Source organism: Lycium ferocissimum, chromosome 7 (assembly GCF_029784015.1).
Source record: "Lycium ferocissimum isolate CSIRO_LF1 chromosome 7, AGI_CSIRO_Lferr_CH_V1, whole genome shotgun sequence".
Taxonomy (NCBI): Eukaryota; Viridiplantae; Streptophyta; class Magnoliopsida; order Solanales; family Solanaceae; genus Lycium; species Lycium ferocissimum.
Window position 1 is genome coordinate 34,431,510 of NC_081348.1, and position 17,920 is coordinate 34,449,429.

General features: G+C 35.6%; 1 protein-coding gene across 6 annotated transcripts; it reads left to right on the top strand.

Moving 5' to 3' along the window:
• Positions 1-2,403: 2,403 nt before the first annotated feature.
• Positions 2,404-17,086, top strand: LOC132064573 (ATP-dependent DNA helicase Q-like 4A). Of its 6 annotated transcripts, none has more exons than XM_059457597.1 (26): positions 2,445-2,534; positions 3,154-3,261; positions 3,345-3,518; positions 4,026-4,074; positions 4,354-4,779; positions 5,200-5,370; positions 5,456-5,586; positions 5,731-6,106; positions 6,187-6,318; positions 7,877-7,963; positions 8,051-8,178; positions 10,240-10,360; positions 10,444-10,595; positions 10,682-10,817; positions 11,474-11,597; positions 11,669-11,739; positions 11,854-11,922; positions 12,043-12,171; positions 12,251-12,409; positions 12,524-12,604; positions 12,698-12,859; positions 13,769-13,824; positions 15,192-15,324; positions 15,428-15,522; positions 16,263-16,340; positions 16,416-17,086. In XM_059457597.1, coding segments are annotated over exons 2-26 (3,567 nt in total). In that variant the 5' UTR covers positions 2,445-2,534; positions 3,154-3,259; the 3' UTR covers positions 16,741-17,086. The 6 variants fall into 6 exon arrangements, with proteins under 6 accessions (XP_059313581.1, XP_059313580.1, XP_059313579.1 ...); XM_059457596.1 differs by having other exon boundaries at positions 3,154-3,241; XM_059457598.1 differs by lacking the exon at positions 3,154-3,261 and having other exon boundaries at positions 2,404-2,534.
• Positions 17,087-17,920: the final 834 nt, after the last annotated feature.

The window sequence follows — 17,920 nt, forward strand, 5'->3', positions numbered from 1 at the left end:
TGGCACATAAGATTTACTTTTTTCTTTTTTACTTTTTTGCCATGAAATAATCCCTGATCATCTACTCTGTCACAAATTATTAGTCATGTTTAGTTTTTACCAGCCCCTTAAAAGAACGTTAATCAGAAGTGTTTTGACTAATTTACTTTTATTTATATTTTCAGATATGTTCTCTCTTTATTGAATATTTATTCTATTAATGTGTTATCTTTCGTAATTGAATTGTTTATAGTCTTTAAGAACAATTACCACTAAGTATAAAATGAGAAAAAGATAATTAAATTTTTCTTGAACTTTTAAAACGATAAACTATTTGAGATAATTATTTTTAGAAATCACAACAGGTAATTTGAGACGGATGAAGTATTTATTACTCAGGTGGGGAAAAAAGTAGTAAGTAATACTTTGTAGATTACTGGATTAGACGATCTTTGATTGTGTTTTAAAGGAAGACAAAATTACACTGGAATAGTTATTACACCATTTTTAGAAGTAGCGAAGCTACCTAAAAAGTCGACAAACAAATCTCTCTCTCTCTCTCTCTCTTTTTTTAAAAACAATAAGTTTTAACAAAAAAAAAAAAATGGACCATGGAACAAATGCCAAATCTTTATTGGAGAATATTAAACAACTCCGTTCACTTTTACTTGTCACGTTTCTCTTTTTGAGAGTCAAAATACATAGATTTTGACCAACATTTTAAGACGTGTTGGTCATCATATCAATATGAGAAGAATTGCAACTTATAATATTTTTCATATAGTTTCTGAATATCTAAATTTTAATTTAAAAATATTAAATTAATCTAACTTAATTTAGCTCTGAAGGTTATTCAAATTAACTCTCGAAAAGTAAAATATGACAAGTAAAAGTGAAGGGGGAGGGCGGGGGGGGGGGGGGGGGGTTAATATGGCATTGTGTGTGCCTTGTTTTATCACAATATTTGTATAAATGGATAAATTAAATAGCGGAAGACAAGAATTCTCATAATTTCATCAAATAATTAAAGGGAAACTTAGGCATATGTAATTTCGGTCAAACATAGTATATGTATATTAAGTATAACTATACAAAACATATATATTTGCTGACTATTTTGTAAACTAGATCACTCAAAGTTATGAGGCTGTATTTTTTCCATAATTAAATCTTTTTTTCCTTGTATCTGATTTGGTTGCAAAAAACTACTCACAATAAATGTTAGGCTGTGGATTACTAAAAAGGAAATTGTCGACGACTAAATTTCTTGTTTCTGGGGATTACTATAATTCAAAATTCATAATTATTGTATATCGAAATTTTAAGATAATTTACACGGATAAGCTATTTTTTAATCCTAACTACAGCTATTTAATGTGCTTATTCTTAATTACAAAACATAACAACACTTTACCAATTATATTAAGAAAGTAGAAAAAGTAAGGGATTAGACTCCAATCTTCTTCATTTTAGACTCTAATCTTTCTCATGTTCGCTCCCTCCCTCTCTTTCTTACCAAGCATACCTAAGCCAAAAATGCATATTAGCGATGAATTTTGGTACTCAAAATCATAACCTGAGAAGAAAAAAATCTAGATTATATGGTTTTGAGTTTGAAAGCAAGACCAAAAGAATTGGCTACATAGGGCAAATACATATATAATCGAACTCCTATAATAAATTCAGAAAAATCACTCTCTAATTAAGTAATCACAGTTCTCTCATTTTTTAGTGATGGATGTAAGAAATAATTAAAAAGATGTAATCTCCACGGAAAGTTTCATCGACATCTATTAAAAATATACGAAGCTTTGAATTCAAAAATTACGTTATGACAAAATTGTTATTTATTGGATTATGTCTCGTTGCAAACGACTGAAAATAAAAGGGCAGTTTAGTGCATTAAGCTCCCGCTATGCGTTGGTCGAACTATGAACGCCTATTATACGCAGCCTTATCCGGTATTTTTGCAAGAGGCTATTTTCATGGCTCGAAACCCGTGACCTGATGGTCACATGGCATAAACTTTATCAGTTAAGTCAAGGTTCCCCTTCTTACAAACGATTGAGAATATTCTTTGCAATTATATGTCAATCTTGAGATTAAAACTCGAAGATGAAAGAGAACAATGTATTTTTTTCCGAATCTCAATATATAAGTTATATGTATTTTATATCTCGGGTGTATATTATATGTCTAATGTATCGCTGGACATAAAATGACATACACACAATATACGAAATACACACGACAACATAACTCTATTCAAGTTGTACGTAAGTCGTATTTTTGACCAAATTATATACAACAAAATAACTGTATATAACTTGTACGTTAACAAAAGAAAGAAATTGTATACAAATTGTATGAAAGTTGTATGCAAGTGTATTTGTTTGGGCCAAACTTGAATACAACCCCCAGCCCTAACTCGTTAGTGAAACTATCCCGCCAAATCCCGCGTCTCGAAATTTGAAGCTTTCAACCCCCCTCTCTAATCTCCCTTCATTTCTCTCTCCATATCGTCACACTTACAGCGGTGACTTGTCACATTTAAGGTCAGTTCCATCCTTCACATTTTCATAATCCTCTTATTTTCAATTCGAGATCTCCGTTTCAGTAATTGCTCAATTTCTGTTAACTTTCACCCTTTGTCGATTATCATCCATTAACATTTCCAACGTGCATATAATTTTCCCTATCGTTTTGTTTATAATTTTGGGAGGCTTATATCTTTTGGTTATATAAGTATATGTTTGTGTGTGTCTGTCTGCGCTATATATACATTTTTTAATACTTGCTCCGTCTCAAATTATCTGTCATGCTTTCTAAAAATAGCGGTCTCAAATTATTTGTCATTTTAGAAGTTCAAGACAAAATTCATTATTCTTTTCACATTTTGCCCTTAGCAGTAATTGTTCGTGAAGACTGTAAACACCTCAATTATGGGTAGATGACATATAGACAGAGGAAATATTAAATGAAGAGAGATTATATCTTAAGATATAAATAAGGGTAAAATAGTCAAAACCCTCTTAATCAATATTTTCTTAAGAGGCATGTAAGGGAGAAACACGACACATAATTTGAGACGGACGGCGTATATATAATCATTGTTTTTGCTTAATCAGTTGGTTATAGATTAATTCTTCAGGCTCCTATTCTGGACATTTACAGGTTTTTATGTATGGTTTCGATTTTCAGCGAGCTACTCTGTAAGGGAAGTAGATTGTGTTAATTCATACCCAAATGCACAACAGATGAGGCTAGTATCTTGTAGTTTATGTGCGCAATTTCCTGTTCTTTTTTGTTTCTTGATGTTTGCTTGAGTGTCCTTTTCATGCCTTAAAATTGGATGTACAATGCAGGGCAGTCAATTCTACTGGAGGTTCCATGTCTAAAGATAAGCTTCCAAAAGGCAACTTGACGCAGCATGTTACTGCACTTGATAATTTTTCATGCCAAGATAAGTTCTTGAGTTCGAACTTCCTTTTCTCTCTTCCGACACAAAGACCTTGTGTTAGAGAAGAAATGAATGCCAGGTGTGTATTTGTTTTCTCATTAGATTGCACATTTTTTCTACTTAAACGTTTCAAAGAACACAACCTTTGTACATGATTGATGCGTACAAGACATCAACCATTGGGTGGTTGAACTTTAAACCATGCAACTATAGTCGTATTGCTTTCTGTGTTTCCAACTTTGTTGTATACTCCAGCATTGCTATATTTAGGACCAGTAAGGTCTACTGTGTTGGATGTACTTAATGCTAGCACATATAAATTTTTTCATCTCAAGATAAGTAATCACGCGGAGTCACTGACACAAAAATGTAAAGCATTGACTCATCCTATTGAACCTACTCAGATCCATCATCAGGTTATCACTTAGCAAATACCTGGGGAATTTTCTCTTTTTATTTCTTGGTATATTGCTCATAAAGAAATTGGCACTATCCGAAAACTAATTGTATCTATGTGCTGTACGGTTTTTATATCAGTTAAAAGATGCTTGTATTCTTATTCTATTGCTTATTGTCATTTTTACAGGTCAATGGCTTGTCAAATCAGAAGTGTAACGAAATTGGAAGCTGAAAAGGTGCATTTGGGTCTGCAAGATATTGCTATCCTCCAACCGTTCCATTCATGATAGCGCTTAATACATCTATTATTAATTGAGACCATATTATTATTTCCGCTTTCCATTAGTTTTACAAATTGTAGAATGGATTTATTTAGGCACTAGCTTCACGAGCACATTTTCAACGGATCCTTGCATAAAATGCTGAAGGAGATATTTATTTGTGCTTGAGTCCTGCATCCTTGTTTGGCTAGCTAAAAGCATCACTTTTCATATTGGATTCCCAATTTTTGGCAGGCTTGGAAGCTTCTAACGAGCCTTAAGTTGTCTCCCAAGAGTTACACAAGACCGGGGAAAACTCTACAACTAACCAAAGATACCAATACTTTTTCACAACACTCTCATCACACACAGGCCCTGCGCTCATCTGATGGCAATTGTGCTTCTGCAAGGCGCAGGCCAGTGCATCAAGGTGTTGGTGAAAATAGTGAAAACAGTGACTCGACAACGTATGCAGGAAATTGTTTTCCATCACATTCAAGTGGTGTAGCAGAAACAGGTAATGTTGTGAACAGGCAGAATGGAGTAGATACTTCAGTGGCTAATAATTCTCATGCTCGAGGCGTAGGGGAAATATCCAGCAGTCATGCAATTGGTGTAAGCAAGACAAGGGAGTCGTATAGCGCTGGTGCTGATGGAGTTGAAGAAGATGACATCCTTCTGGTAATTTTTGGTGTGGCTTAAGCGTATAACGGAAAAGACCTCTGACTTTTCATACGATATCTCATATCATATTATTGGTTGTTGACTCTTGGAACTAGGACTCACAGACTTGATCCTATATGAATATGCTGATATTTTGAGTAAAAGAGACCAAAACAAGGGATCTTTACCTTGCTTCTTTTAACGTAATGCCAGAAACAAAAATGAAAAAAAAAAAAAAAAAAAAAACGAAAGGAGACAAAAATCAATATTTTGCACTAATTGCTACTGCCTCTTGTTTAGTTGGTTCTGCAGTAAATGATGAAATATACATGTTAATGAACTGTCTATGTTTGTCACTTTGACTATCTTACCCTGATGACTTGTCTCTATCTGGGAGGTTTTAGACAGTTAGGAAGTTATGCTACATTCCTTTTTCAGAATATAGATGTCGACCAAATAGTAGAACGCTATCAGACCAACTGCACACCGCAGCCTTCTGTCTCAAGGTTTCCGTCAATTACTCCAGATACAAATTCTAAAAATTTGGCTGGACCTGAGGAGACAAATTTGCCACCTGAATTGTCCTTAAACTGCAACCATGGGTTGAAGGTAATAATGTTTCGTGCCTCAATCATGTTAGTTAAGTCACTGATGTTTTCTTAACTCTGACGCTTGATTTTTGGAATTAATACAGCTAGGACTTTGTCCTGGAGCCTCGGATCATTTACAAGAGATGAAAGATAAGCTAATTAACATTTCAAATGATCTCCTTGACAATGTTTCAGACCTGAGTTCAGAACAGGTTGAAATGCTTCGCCAAGAACGGTATGCTCTCCTATATTATTCTTTTCTATTTCCATATTGATATTTCTCACACTCTGCCTTGTCTGTGCTGCACATTTGTTGTTCCTTGAAAAAGGTTTTAGACAATATTGAAGCTTATAACTGGTTGCATTTGCATACTCTCAGGTCACAGCTGAAATTGCAAATTCAGCACCTTGAAAGATTTCTTCAAACTGTATCATCCAATGAGGAAAGAAAGATGTCACAGTGTTCTGCTTCCACACTGACTTCTGCCTTTCAGTATGAAACACCTTCTGCATTCCCTTCCAGGATTAATCCTGTGAGACTCGACACACAGTTTAGTGGATATAATGAGTCCAGTCACTTTGACAACTGGAATTCATCATCACTTTCATTTGATATGACTGGTGGATATGGACTTTCGACAGCCCCAGTAGAGAGAGAACCATACATCCCAAAGTATCTTGAAGTTAACTATATTGATGGTTCAAATGACAAGAAGTGGAGTAGCCGAGATTTCCCTTGGACAAAGAAGCTTGAGGTGTGTTTTTAAACGTGTCTGCAAGAATGAGATGTTTCTGGAGTTGAATTGTTGAATTTAGACATGTTTTCCATTGTCAGGTCGATAACAAAAAAGTATTCGGAAATCACTCTTTTCGTCCTAATCAAAGAGAGGTGATAAATGCAACAATGAGCGGACATGACGTATTTGTTTTAATGCCAACAGGAGGAGGCAAGAGTCTGACATATCAGGTGAGACATTTGATTTTCTGGCTTTTGAGGCCTTCCTCAGTGGTGATTATAATGTGAAGCAAATGTATTCTGTTTAAGATGCTATTAGCTGGTAAAATTTTAAGTTTTGGAGGGTGACGTGGTTGTACCTGTTACAGAAGGTGATTAAACAACAGAAGAACCATCAAACCTTCTTAGCTGTGCTCTCTTCTGGGTTCATTTTGCTTAGAAGCCATCAGATTGTACCGAAATTCCTTGTTGATCAATTTACCACTTAATCAGTTGTTGATAATGGCCATGAAGGTTGTCACATGTCATAGCACTAAATGTTAAATTTCTTCCATTGTAACGGCAAATGACAATAGTAATTCTTCTTCCAGACTAGGTGCTCATTTCATTTTTCCTACATAAATTGTAATTCCACCAGCTGTATGAGTGCTGGTATGAATGCATGTAGAGCGGTTAACAAGTCACCCCTGTTGTGAATGTTCATGTCAGCCTGTTCTAGAGCTTACTTGTTTAAATTTCAGTGATCAAAATCGTCCGGATTTTTTTTCCCCACTGATTGGATTCAATGATTCTTCCAAGTTTTTGACCTACCTCTGTTTAGTAAAACCATTCCTAATGAAATCGATACCTATTTCCCAAGAAAAGAAATGAAAAGAATTATCAGAAAATTTACAGATTCTTTTTTTTGACGACAAATATTTTACAGATTCTTAAACATACATATGTAGTTCATAGCTAAAGAGAACTCCTATATTCACGAAGGAGAAAAGTATTCAATCAGTTTCTTTAATGGATTTAGCCTTACAAAAAGAAAGAGGGAGGGCTAGGAGAATTATTGAAGCCTGGCGATGATGAGAGATGCAAGATGTTTCCATCTGTGGTGGTTTGCCTGAAACCCTGGTGACTGCTAGGGAGAAGTAGACAACCATGATGAGGCTAGAGAATATCTAATGGAAGCCATCTACAACAGGGGTAGGCTTGCCTATCAGGAGATAAAGAAGGGTGACAGGAGTCATGCTGCTGGGAGTTGAAGTAGGGAAAATTCCCTTCGTCACGGAGATACGCCCTTGTATATGTTGAAAGGCTTATATGCAAAGAAATAAAGAAATGTTTGTGAAAATTATTCTTGCCAAGCTCGGCTTGGCTATACTTGGGCTTGGCTTATTTATCTAAAAAGGTGTTCGAGTGGATCTTTGTACACCAACTTTTACGGCTATTAAATGCATCAAGTAGAAAAAATGCACCATCATTATGGAATTGAGCTATCTAGTGTTAGAGACTTTTATTTTCCTTGTGGCTCCACTATTGATATCTACATTCTTCTTTCTCTTGCCATGGTAATTTGTACCGAAAATGTGGACTTCGTTATTGCTGCTATTCCAATATAACTACTTCACAAGATAAACATATTTTTGTGAGCTCCAGTTTACTGTTGTACATTTTTTATTATACTACCTATGCCATAGACATATAATTTGTGTCGTCATCTGGAAATTCCACTTATTGTATACTGGGCTTGATACTTGAACTTTTGGTGGTGGGACTCACATTCATGACCGACTTCCTGCAGCTTCCTGCTCTCATCTATCCTGGGATTACTTTGGTTATTTCACCTCTTGTTTCGCTCATCCAAGATCAGATAATGCATTTGCTACAGGTACTGATGGTTGAGACCATAATAACTTCATCTGCTTCTAAGATATCTACCTTAATGCTGTGATTTCATGGTATGTTTACATTACAGGTTAACATACCTGCTGCTTATCTTAGTTCCAATATGGAGTGGACTGAGCAACAGGAGATATTCAGGGAGCTCAATTCAGATGGTTGCAAATACAAATTTTTATATGTTACCCCAGAGAAAGTTGCCAAGTGCGTGCTCGTAATTTCATTTCGTAACTTTGAAACTTATGTTAACTTCTCTGAGTGAAGAGTCTGATATTTAGGAGTTGAGACATATCCTGAAATTCTTTGCTAAAGGTGTCTTACCTTGTATCTGCTAACTATTGTACCGTTTTTCTATTTAATGGATAGAAGTATTTTTCATTGAAGAACACCAAGATGGTGCAGAATATTACAAGCAAAAGGTCAAAGCTTGTACACATTTGGCATATCATATAAATGCATGGTGCTACGAAAATCTCGGTGTTTCTACATCATACATATGTGGCATACCACACCAAAAAGTCCAAGTATGAACTTTTATTCTTCAGTCTATGAACCAACTGTCTTATGCCCTCAAACGCCTTTGGTTCTTTTCCAGCCAAAGCACCTACAAAACCTTGAACTGTTATTTTCCTTATCCATCTTTCTTCCACTTTATGACGTCAGTAGATCTTTTAATAACCTTGCCATAATCCTGCTAATACGAAATGAAGACGAAAATATGCAACTTTTTTTCTGAAAAAAATAGACAAGGAATTTCATTGAATTAAATCAGCACCAAGTAGGTGCAAAATATGTATGAGTGCAAAATAAGTTTCATTATAAATGTAGGGTACTGAGGAATTCTAACAAGCTATTCATGTCACGTACGTTTAACAAACTATGTGGAAAAGATAAGATACAAGCATCTTATCAGAAAAAAGAAAGATACAAGCATCTATAGTTAAGCTTATTTGCAGGTTCTTCCTTTCCCTCAAAGTATCTCTGATCTTCTCCAGCCATGTTACCCGAAAAATGTAGGTACGAATAGTGATAGACAGCTTCCTGATTTCTTTATCTACCTTTCTGCCTGCCCAACACCAAGAAGCTCTTGACAACATCATATGTTTTTGTCCAGAACAGGTTCAGAAACATTTCCCAATTTGCAGTGTAACGAAGATCATTCATGTCCTCTGTTCTTTTCCACAAAAATGGTTATGTGTATATAAATTCAAAACTAAAAATGTGTACAAATACAATAGATACTTGAATCAATCTATGTGGTGATCCAGGCTGGATAAGAATTATCTTAACCTTTCCCCACTTTTGGTGATCCAGGCTGGATGTTGAACTGATATCCTTAGGGTTTTCAGAAGCCTACTTCTATTCTTCTCTCAAGTACCAAAGTCCTCTGGCTTATACTTTTCTAATATCATTTAAATGTGCTTCAAGAAATCCGTTAGTAAAAGGTCAAGCTTCCTTAGCAATTATAAACAATATCCGATTTCCATTAGAATATTGATTCTGGATCGTATAGCAGGCTGCATTAGCTTTACTGATCTGTTATTCTGGTGAGACTATGAAAGTAGTGAGGTGCTAGTAGGAAAAGTTAGTTCCTCATTGGAGACACATCATGTGACATTTGCCTTGAAACCTTTCTGAAGGTATGATGGATACGCTACTATGAATGTTTTGTGATTGCTCAATTATGTAATTACTATGACTTGGATACCTTATCAATTAAAAAAAAAATAAAAAATCTATGACTTGGATAGTGCTACTTCTTGAAACTTGGCCTTGTTGCTTTGAACAAGGAAGGTTGTACTTCAGAAATTTAGTTGCACTACCCACAAGAGTTAGAGTTTTTCTGGCACTTTAGATGAGGGAGAACCATCCGGATGAAGGGAATTATATTCATGCTAGACTAAATGCAACAATGTGCAGAGCGGCGACTTCCTCAAAATCGATCTGTTAGTCCCTTGATTCATTCTTCCTGTATTTGGTAGGGCCTCAGCAGTGGAATTATTAGGATTTTGGCTTTTTGACAATGACATAATATAATACCTAGCTGAATAAGTTGTTTGGTGTAAAAATGAATAGAGCTTTAAGTTTGCCTTGACTATACAAAAGGTCAACCTTCTAGAGTCATAATTAAAAAATTTATATTGTTTCTAGTAATTATTATGCATGGTCCTAAGGAACATAAAGGGCATTCCTTACTACATTAAAAATTATCCTTAAAACCAAATTATATTTTGAAATACTAAGATTACTGGTATGGTAGTGCAGAAGTGATGTTCTGTTGAGACACTTGGAAAGTCTACATACTCGTGAATCACTTGCTAGAATTGTTATTGATGAAGCACATTGCGTAAGCCAATGGGGACATGATTTCAGGCCTGATTATCAGGTAATGTCTTTGCAAACATTTTCGTGCGATCATATTTGTTGGGGCACTTTTGATGGATGCTAAACTTTTCAGTTGTCATCCAGGGTCTAGGTATCCTGAAGCAAAAGTTCCCAACCGTGCCTGTTCTAGCCTTGACGGCGACTGCTACACTAAGTGTCAAGGAAGATGTTGTTCAGGCTCTTGGTCTTGCCAACTGCATTATTTTCCGACAGAGCTTTAATCGTCCAAATTTAAGGTGAAAAAATAATTCTGAAAGTAGAGTGGTACTCTACCACTCTTGGCCTTAAAATACATGATCGTGAAAATTTGTCAATGTTGCAGATATACCGTTATCCCAAAGACAAAGAAATGTTTGGAAGACATTGACAACTTCATACGGACAAATCATTTTGATCAATGCGGGATAATTTACTGTCTTTCTAGAATGGATTGTGAGAGAGTAGCAGAAAAGCTGCAGGTTTATCACCTTTACTAAGCCAGTCTATTTCTTTCTTGCTTGCTTTATTACTGGTTTCCTAGCGAAAACTTTCTTAAAACATAATATAATGCATGATGTAAACAAGATGGTGTTTGTATTCATTTCTCGTGTGATGTGGGTATAATTTTGAACTAGTTTGAGTGGTTGCTTGTTTGTATTTAGATATCACCTTATGAAATCTCTTCTTCCTTTAAGCTTCTTCTTTCGTAATGGTAAATCTTTGATTTGCGTCTACAATTGAAGGGTTTTTGTGTTTTCTTGCATTGGTTTTGTAAAAGGTGATCATAAATTAGAAATCTGTCACTGTGGCTCTAATATTCAGGTACTTTAAACTTCTAGCAATAAGCTAGGGCTGTCTGAAGTAATTTATCTTTTTAAGTATGGATTTCATCTCTATATAAACAGAAAGTGCTGTGTCAAATACTTAGTCAGCAACCTTTATTCCTTATGGAACAGTATGTTCAAGGAGCTTGTGGCTGTTTGATTGAATTACGTATAAAATTCACCACTGTTTTGGTCTATTAGCTAAATAGATGAGACCGATAAAGATCCTTTTCACTTTTTCTTTTCTTGTCCAGTCCAAATAATTCTTCTTTGGAGTTTATTATTGTCTAATGGAAATATTCAATTTGCAGGAATATGGACATAAAGCAGCATTTTATCATGGCAGCATGGATGGTGCTGAGCGAGCTAACGTCCAGAAGCAGTGGAGCAAAGATGAGATCAATATTATATGTGCAACTATTGCGTTTGGAATGGGTATGATTGAGTAAGTGGCCTTTTCAAGCTGATCTGCTGTTAACTAATCAGCATTAACATGATGACTTCAGGTATCAACAAGCCAGATGTTCGTTTTGTCATTCATCATTCTTTGCCAAAATCTATTGAAGGGTACCATCAGGTGGTTGCTGAAACTTTAATTTTTAGTTCTTTCTTTTGCTTTTCCGAACAACTAGTGTGTTAAATTCAGTTCAATGGAGTATAAAATTGACTCTGCTCTTATTTTGTGCAATAGGAGTGCGGTCGTGCTGGTAGAGATGGTCTATCTTCCTCTTGTGTTTTGTACTACAGTTATAGTGATTATGTGAGCCTCTGTCCCATTATGTTTCTTGTTTCTGTTAGCAAAGTATTATATGAGTATTGATCTCCTCTATTTCTTTATTTCTTATTAAACATATTTTTTTTCTTTTTTGAATTTCAATAGATACGAGTCAAGCATATGATCAGTCAAGGCACCGTAGAGCAGAGTCCCTTTGGATCTGGATATGGTCGTTCAAATGTGGCAGCTTCAGGGAGGATCCTTGAGACAAACGTGGAAAATCTTCTAAGAATGGCATGTGATTGTTCTTAAGTCACTGAGATCTTCACTGTTGTAATGTTAGTTTGCTTAAGTCTTTCAACACTTTTTTCAGGTCAGTTACTGTGAGAATGATGTTGATTGTCGTCGTCTCCTTCAGCTTATTCACTTTGGAGAGAAATTTGAATCTACCAACTGCAGAAAAACATGTGATAATTGCTGCAAGACTCAGAACTGTATTGAGAAAGATGTCACTGAAGTTGCAAAGCAATTAGTAAGGGAAAAATTAGTTTGTTCAATTCTGTATTTGACAGAAGACAGTCACTTCCTCAAAACACTAGATTGTTGCTGGTTTTAGTAAACATTGATATCTTGCTTGCCATGTCAGGTTGAATTGGTGAAGATGACAGGTCAAAAGTTCTCGTCAGCCCATGTTTTGGAAGTCTACAGGGGCTCCTTGAGTCAATATGTATGTCTTAGTTGTTAACTTCTTGTTTGTATCTTTTTTTTTTTTTTTTCTCATTGGCTAATATGATCTGCTTTACTATTATGCAAAATATAGGTGAAGAAACAAAGACATGAGTCCTTGCGTCTACATGGAGCTGGAAAGCATCTAGCCAAGGGTGAAGCATCCCGCGTGCTACGTCATCTTGTTACTGAAGATATTCTTGTGGAGGATGTTAAAAAGAGTGACATTTATGGATCCGTTTCATCAGTTCTAAAGGTAATTTACTGAAGATAGAATAGAAACAAAATAGCCTCTCAGATATCATATATGAAAAAAATTGTCTTTCTTTATCTTGGATATAAACAACCTACTCAGTGAAATCCCACAAGTGGGGTCTGGGGAGGGTAGAGTGTACGCAGACCTTACCCCTACCTTGGGAGGTAGAGAGGTTTTTTCCGGTAGACCCTCGGCACAGGACAAGCAATTCAAAGCAGTACGACACAAAAAAATAATAAAAGTGAATAAGCGATGGCAAAATACTAAAAAAAAAACATGATAGAGTAGTCTGAAAAAAAGGAGCAGTAACTACCACAAACTAATACGATAATCAAAGTACAAGAAACAACATATAGTAACAGAAATCGAAGGACAAGAAACTATAAGGGTAATACTATGGCTTACTAGTGGGAAAGGATAAGTGAGACACCGCTCAACTACCTACTAACCCTCTACCTTAATCCGTGTCCTCCATAACCTCCTACCTAAGGTCATATCCTCGGTAAGTTGAAACTGGGCCTTGTCTTGTTTAATCACCTCTACCCAATACTTCTTCGGTCTACCTCTACCTATCCTGAAACCGTCCATAGCCAACCTCTCACACCTCCGCACTGGTGCATCCGTGCATCTCTTCACATGCCCAAATCATCTCAGCCTCACTTCCTGCATCTTGTCCTCCACCGAGGCCACTTCCACCTTGTCCCGAATATCTTCATTTCTAATCCTATCTCTCCTAGTATGCCCACACAGCCATCACAACATCCTCATTTCCGCAACTTTCATCTTCTGAACGTGAGAGTTCTTGACTGGCCAACACTCTTTATCTCAGATATACATTTTTTAAATCTCAACCATTTGAGGGTTCCTAAGAAACTGAAAATGTTATCTTTTTTTTTTTTTTTTTTCCAGGTGAATGAATCAAAGGTCTACAATCTATTTGCTGGTGGTCAGGCTATGAGATTAAGGTTCACTTCCGTTCTCATTGCTTCCATTTAGCTTGTGATCTGTTTCATTGTTACTGGATGTGACCAAATTCTTTTCACATTTCTTACTATTATGATAAAGTTAATACTATTTTGAAGTTGGATCTGAAGATACTAGCATGGTCTGTCATCTGAAAATGTCTGTAATCATGTCTGTCTGAAATAAGTTGATTTTTGCATCTAGTAATTGAGTAATCAGAAACACGGCTTATCAGAATGATTAAAGATGTGTGTTCTGAGCTTGATTTTTTTTTTTTTTTTTTTTTTTGGCTTTCTCCCAGATTTCCAAATTTGGTTAAACTGTGGCCAGGAACAATAACATCTTCACTGTATTTCAATCTTTATGTTGTGTTTTCTGATAACTCCAATTAGGGATGTGGTTCATGCATGACTTACTATAGGAATCTTCTTTTTCCATGTAGTTGCTCCGCCCTAATACATATGATTCAACTTATTATTTCAGATTTCCACAACATTCAACATTCTAATTCATTTAACAATTCGGCTTTTAAACTTGGATATGATCTTTCCAGTGAAGTAAATTTTCAACCACAAGTTAATAACTTAAACTCCTTGTTATGTAGATGGTCTCATATTCAATGAGAGGGGAAGGGTATATATTTCAAGGGCTTAAAATGTAGTACATCCCAACACAATTTTAAGGGCTTAAAATGTAGCATGTCCCACTTCGTGTGTTGGCACCCTCACCATCAGTTTCCTGAAGTGTAGAATAAGACCAATCAATGGGTCTTTTACATATCAATGCCCATCCCATTCATTGGAATTCTCTTGATTTAGTGGAAACAATATATCTATGTATTGCCAAAATAAAGATGGCTTCTGGTTATTGAAACCATTCCGGTTTATCATAATTTATTATAATCAAGAAAAACTTACGCATGTCCATCCTTTTTTTTTTTCCTGCCCAGTCTACAAGTGGGGTACCTGCCCAGTCTGTAATATAATTTAGTTTTTGGTGATTGACTATCACGAGTCCAGTTAATGCATGTATGTTATGACAGCTAGATGATGCGAAAATTGTCTTTTTCTATCTTCTGCCACGTGTAGTCCTGTGTCTGATTTTCCTTTTCGGCAGTTGCTAAAGTTCGGCAAACTTCTACCTATAATCATATTTTTGTGTAAGGTTTCTAAGTTTGAAAGAGAAATCATTAGATAGCTGACTTTATACTCATCAAATAATCCATTCATAAAGTAGAACAATCAGTCTCTAAAGGGTGCTTTCTATGACTACTTGTATACTAAGCAACTAATCCAAATATCTTCATCTGTTCCTGATCAAATTTTCACATGCAACACACAGGAGTATGAACTATTTGATGTTATTACAGGTTCCCTTCATCTGTGAAGGCATCTAAGCTGGGTAAATCTGAAGCCACTCCAGCAAAAGGTTCACTAACATCAGGAAAGCAGAGTCCTCCAAGGAGAGACCCTTCTGCTGTACCTCAATCTCCATTTGATTCAGTATGTTCAGATTACGTATGACTATCCAAGCACCTTGTTGTAGGTGTGCTTTTCTTATCAATAAGTTCTGTGCCACACACCTTATTCGTTTTGTTTATGTTAGAAACTTTCAGCGAAACTATATACAGCTCTACGGAAACTTCGTATTAATATCGTTAAGGAAGCTGGAGACGGTGTCATGGCTTACCATATATTTGGGTAAGTGCCTTCTTGAATCTCTTTTTATTTTCCTCTCTTCTCCTTTTTCTCTCATAGGTCATTAAGCATCTTCTTGTTGCTAGTATGTCACTTGGGCAAAAACATTGAATTTAAGTTGCACTTTTAAATATTTCCCGGCTTTTAGAAGGTGTGATATACAATTTAGACCTGTTGTTTTGCTGCCTTCAGATTTTGTTCTCTTAAACTATAGGAGTACATAAAAAGTGGACCAAAGAAGCACGGGAAATTTAGAACCTGTTCAAAAGGATTGCTTTTAATTGGCATATTGTGCCACGGAATAAAATCTGCTAGAGATGTTCTGTATTCGTAAAGTTGATGTGTATTGAGGCCTTTGCATTCAAGTGGCCTAGGTTGCCTATTTGTACAACTTATTAAAAGAGGAGTAACCAAACGAAAAATATGAATTATTTACAGGTTATGCTGGACATTGTTTCTCCTTAAACATTCTAGTGTGATATAAATTCTTAGACTTTTGGATTCAGGTTGGGTTTTGTGAGGGCTTTCAGTAATTTAGCTTTTTCTTTGCCATTCTCATCTATATGATACTTCACTTAAATATTCTCCTGTCTGAAGGACGCAAAGGGAATCAAATTTGACACTTTGTATAGCTTAGAAATGTATGCTTTATCATCGACTGAAGTTACTTTCCAGTTTGTACTTTTCTTCTTTCCTATTGTCAGGAGCTGATAAAATGATTCTCCTTTTTGTTAATTTTCTAGAGATATTACCCTGCAGCAGATTTGCCAGAAAGTGCCTAGAACTACAAATGAGTTACTCGACATCAATGGCATTGGCAAGTAAGTTAGAGAATAAGCTAGACAATGTTTTCACTCAGTTCCTCAATGTTTAATGAGCCTGATGGTGCAATTTAGGGTAAAAATCACCAAGTATGGGGATAGGATACTGGAAACCATTGAGGCTACCGTCAGGGATCACATGAAGTCAGCTAAGACTAGTGGCAGCGGCAATGACAGTACTGATTCAGGTAAAAAGAGGAGAAACTCCATCAATGTACAAAACGGGAACTCCAAAGATGAAGAGTACTTCACTGAAAGCACTGGACGTACTAAGAAAAGGGTGTTGAAGAAGCAAGACAAACATGCTGAGGATGTTGCCTACAGGGACCTCAGGGACCTCGGGTATTTTGATGAATGTTTGGACGGTGACATTGATTTCGATGAGACTATGATGCCTTAGTGACTGCTTCCTATTTCAAAAGTTGATCAGAATGGAAGAACACTTTTATGATCAACTCCAGGTAGTATGGTTCCGAGTTAGCACCATAGTTTACAGGGGTGAAAAGTTTATCATCACTACACTGTTATCCATTAATTCTGGTGACATGTTCATCTGTTAACAAAGCTGCTGGAACAAAGCTGAAGTTCCAGCTACTATAAGATGCTAAATTAATCCTGCTGTGATGTTGTCATTGTAGTGTATATAATAATTCTCTTTTCTCTATGTTAGTTGATTGCTAACTTTTCTATTGGATTCACTGGGCACGATGTTGCTTAATAGAAGGCTTTCTGATTCCTGCTTTATAGTTTCAGTTTTAAATGGCTTTGAACCTTAATAATTTCATCTTTATTAAAGCGCTTTAATGTTTTTGTTGGGCAGTTGGCTTGTATACAAGGTGAATCTTATTTTGTTAAATATTTTAAGATTTGAAATCACAATCTTTGTAATGTTGGTTTGTTAATTCAGAGTGAATAAACATCGCCATACCTTTTAATTAAAATTAGCTTGCTGAGTCTTTCGCATGGGCGAATAGCTCGCGAGCAGTTGTTTGAAGATATCATGCAAATTCAAAGTATATTCCTGCCATATTCGACTACGTTTGAGAATGAAACTGGCACTGATTATTATTAATAAAAGTTAAATAACTATGTTGTAAAACAAGAAGGAGAAATTATTTTTTTGTTATTTACAAACTTTTTATGGTTTTATGATCATTCTATAAGAGATTTTTATTTTTTACACATAAGAGATTTAGAAAAAAAAACACAAGAATTTGAATTTTTTTTTTTTTTTTTTTTAAATTTAAATTGTAAGAGCACAAGAAATTGCGGGACCCTAAGTCAGCTTTAGGATCAGCTACGAAGTCATACTACATCTATTGAGAAGTGGATAAAAATATACAATTGAAATAATCAGGGTGTTAGCGTGCTTAGTTATTAATCAGTTCTAAATTTCAAGAATAAGTAATACTATTCTTCTGTTTCCAAGTTACGAGAGAGACCTGCAAATCCCACAATGATGGAATCAAAATATGAAATGGATAAGTAGGTATAATCTTTCTTTTATTATATACCTTATTATATGAATAATCTTGATTTTGTAGTTTTGAGATTTTTATATTCGTGGAGTTACGCAGTGT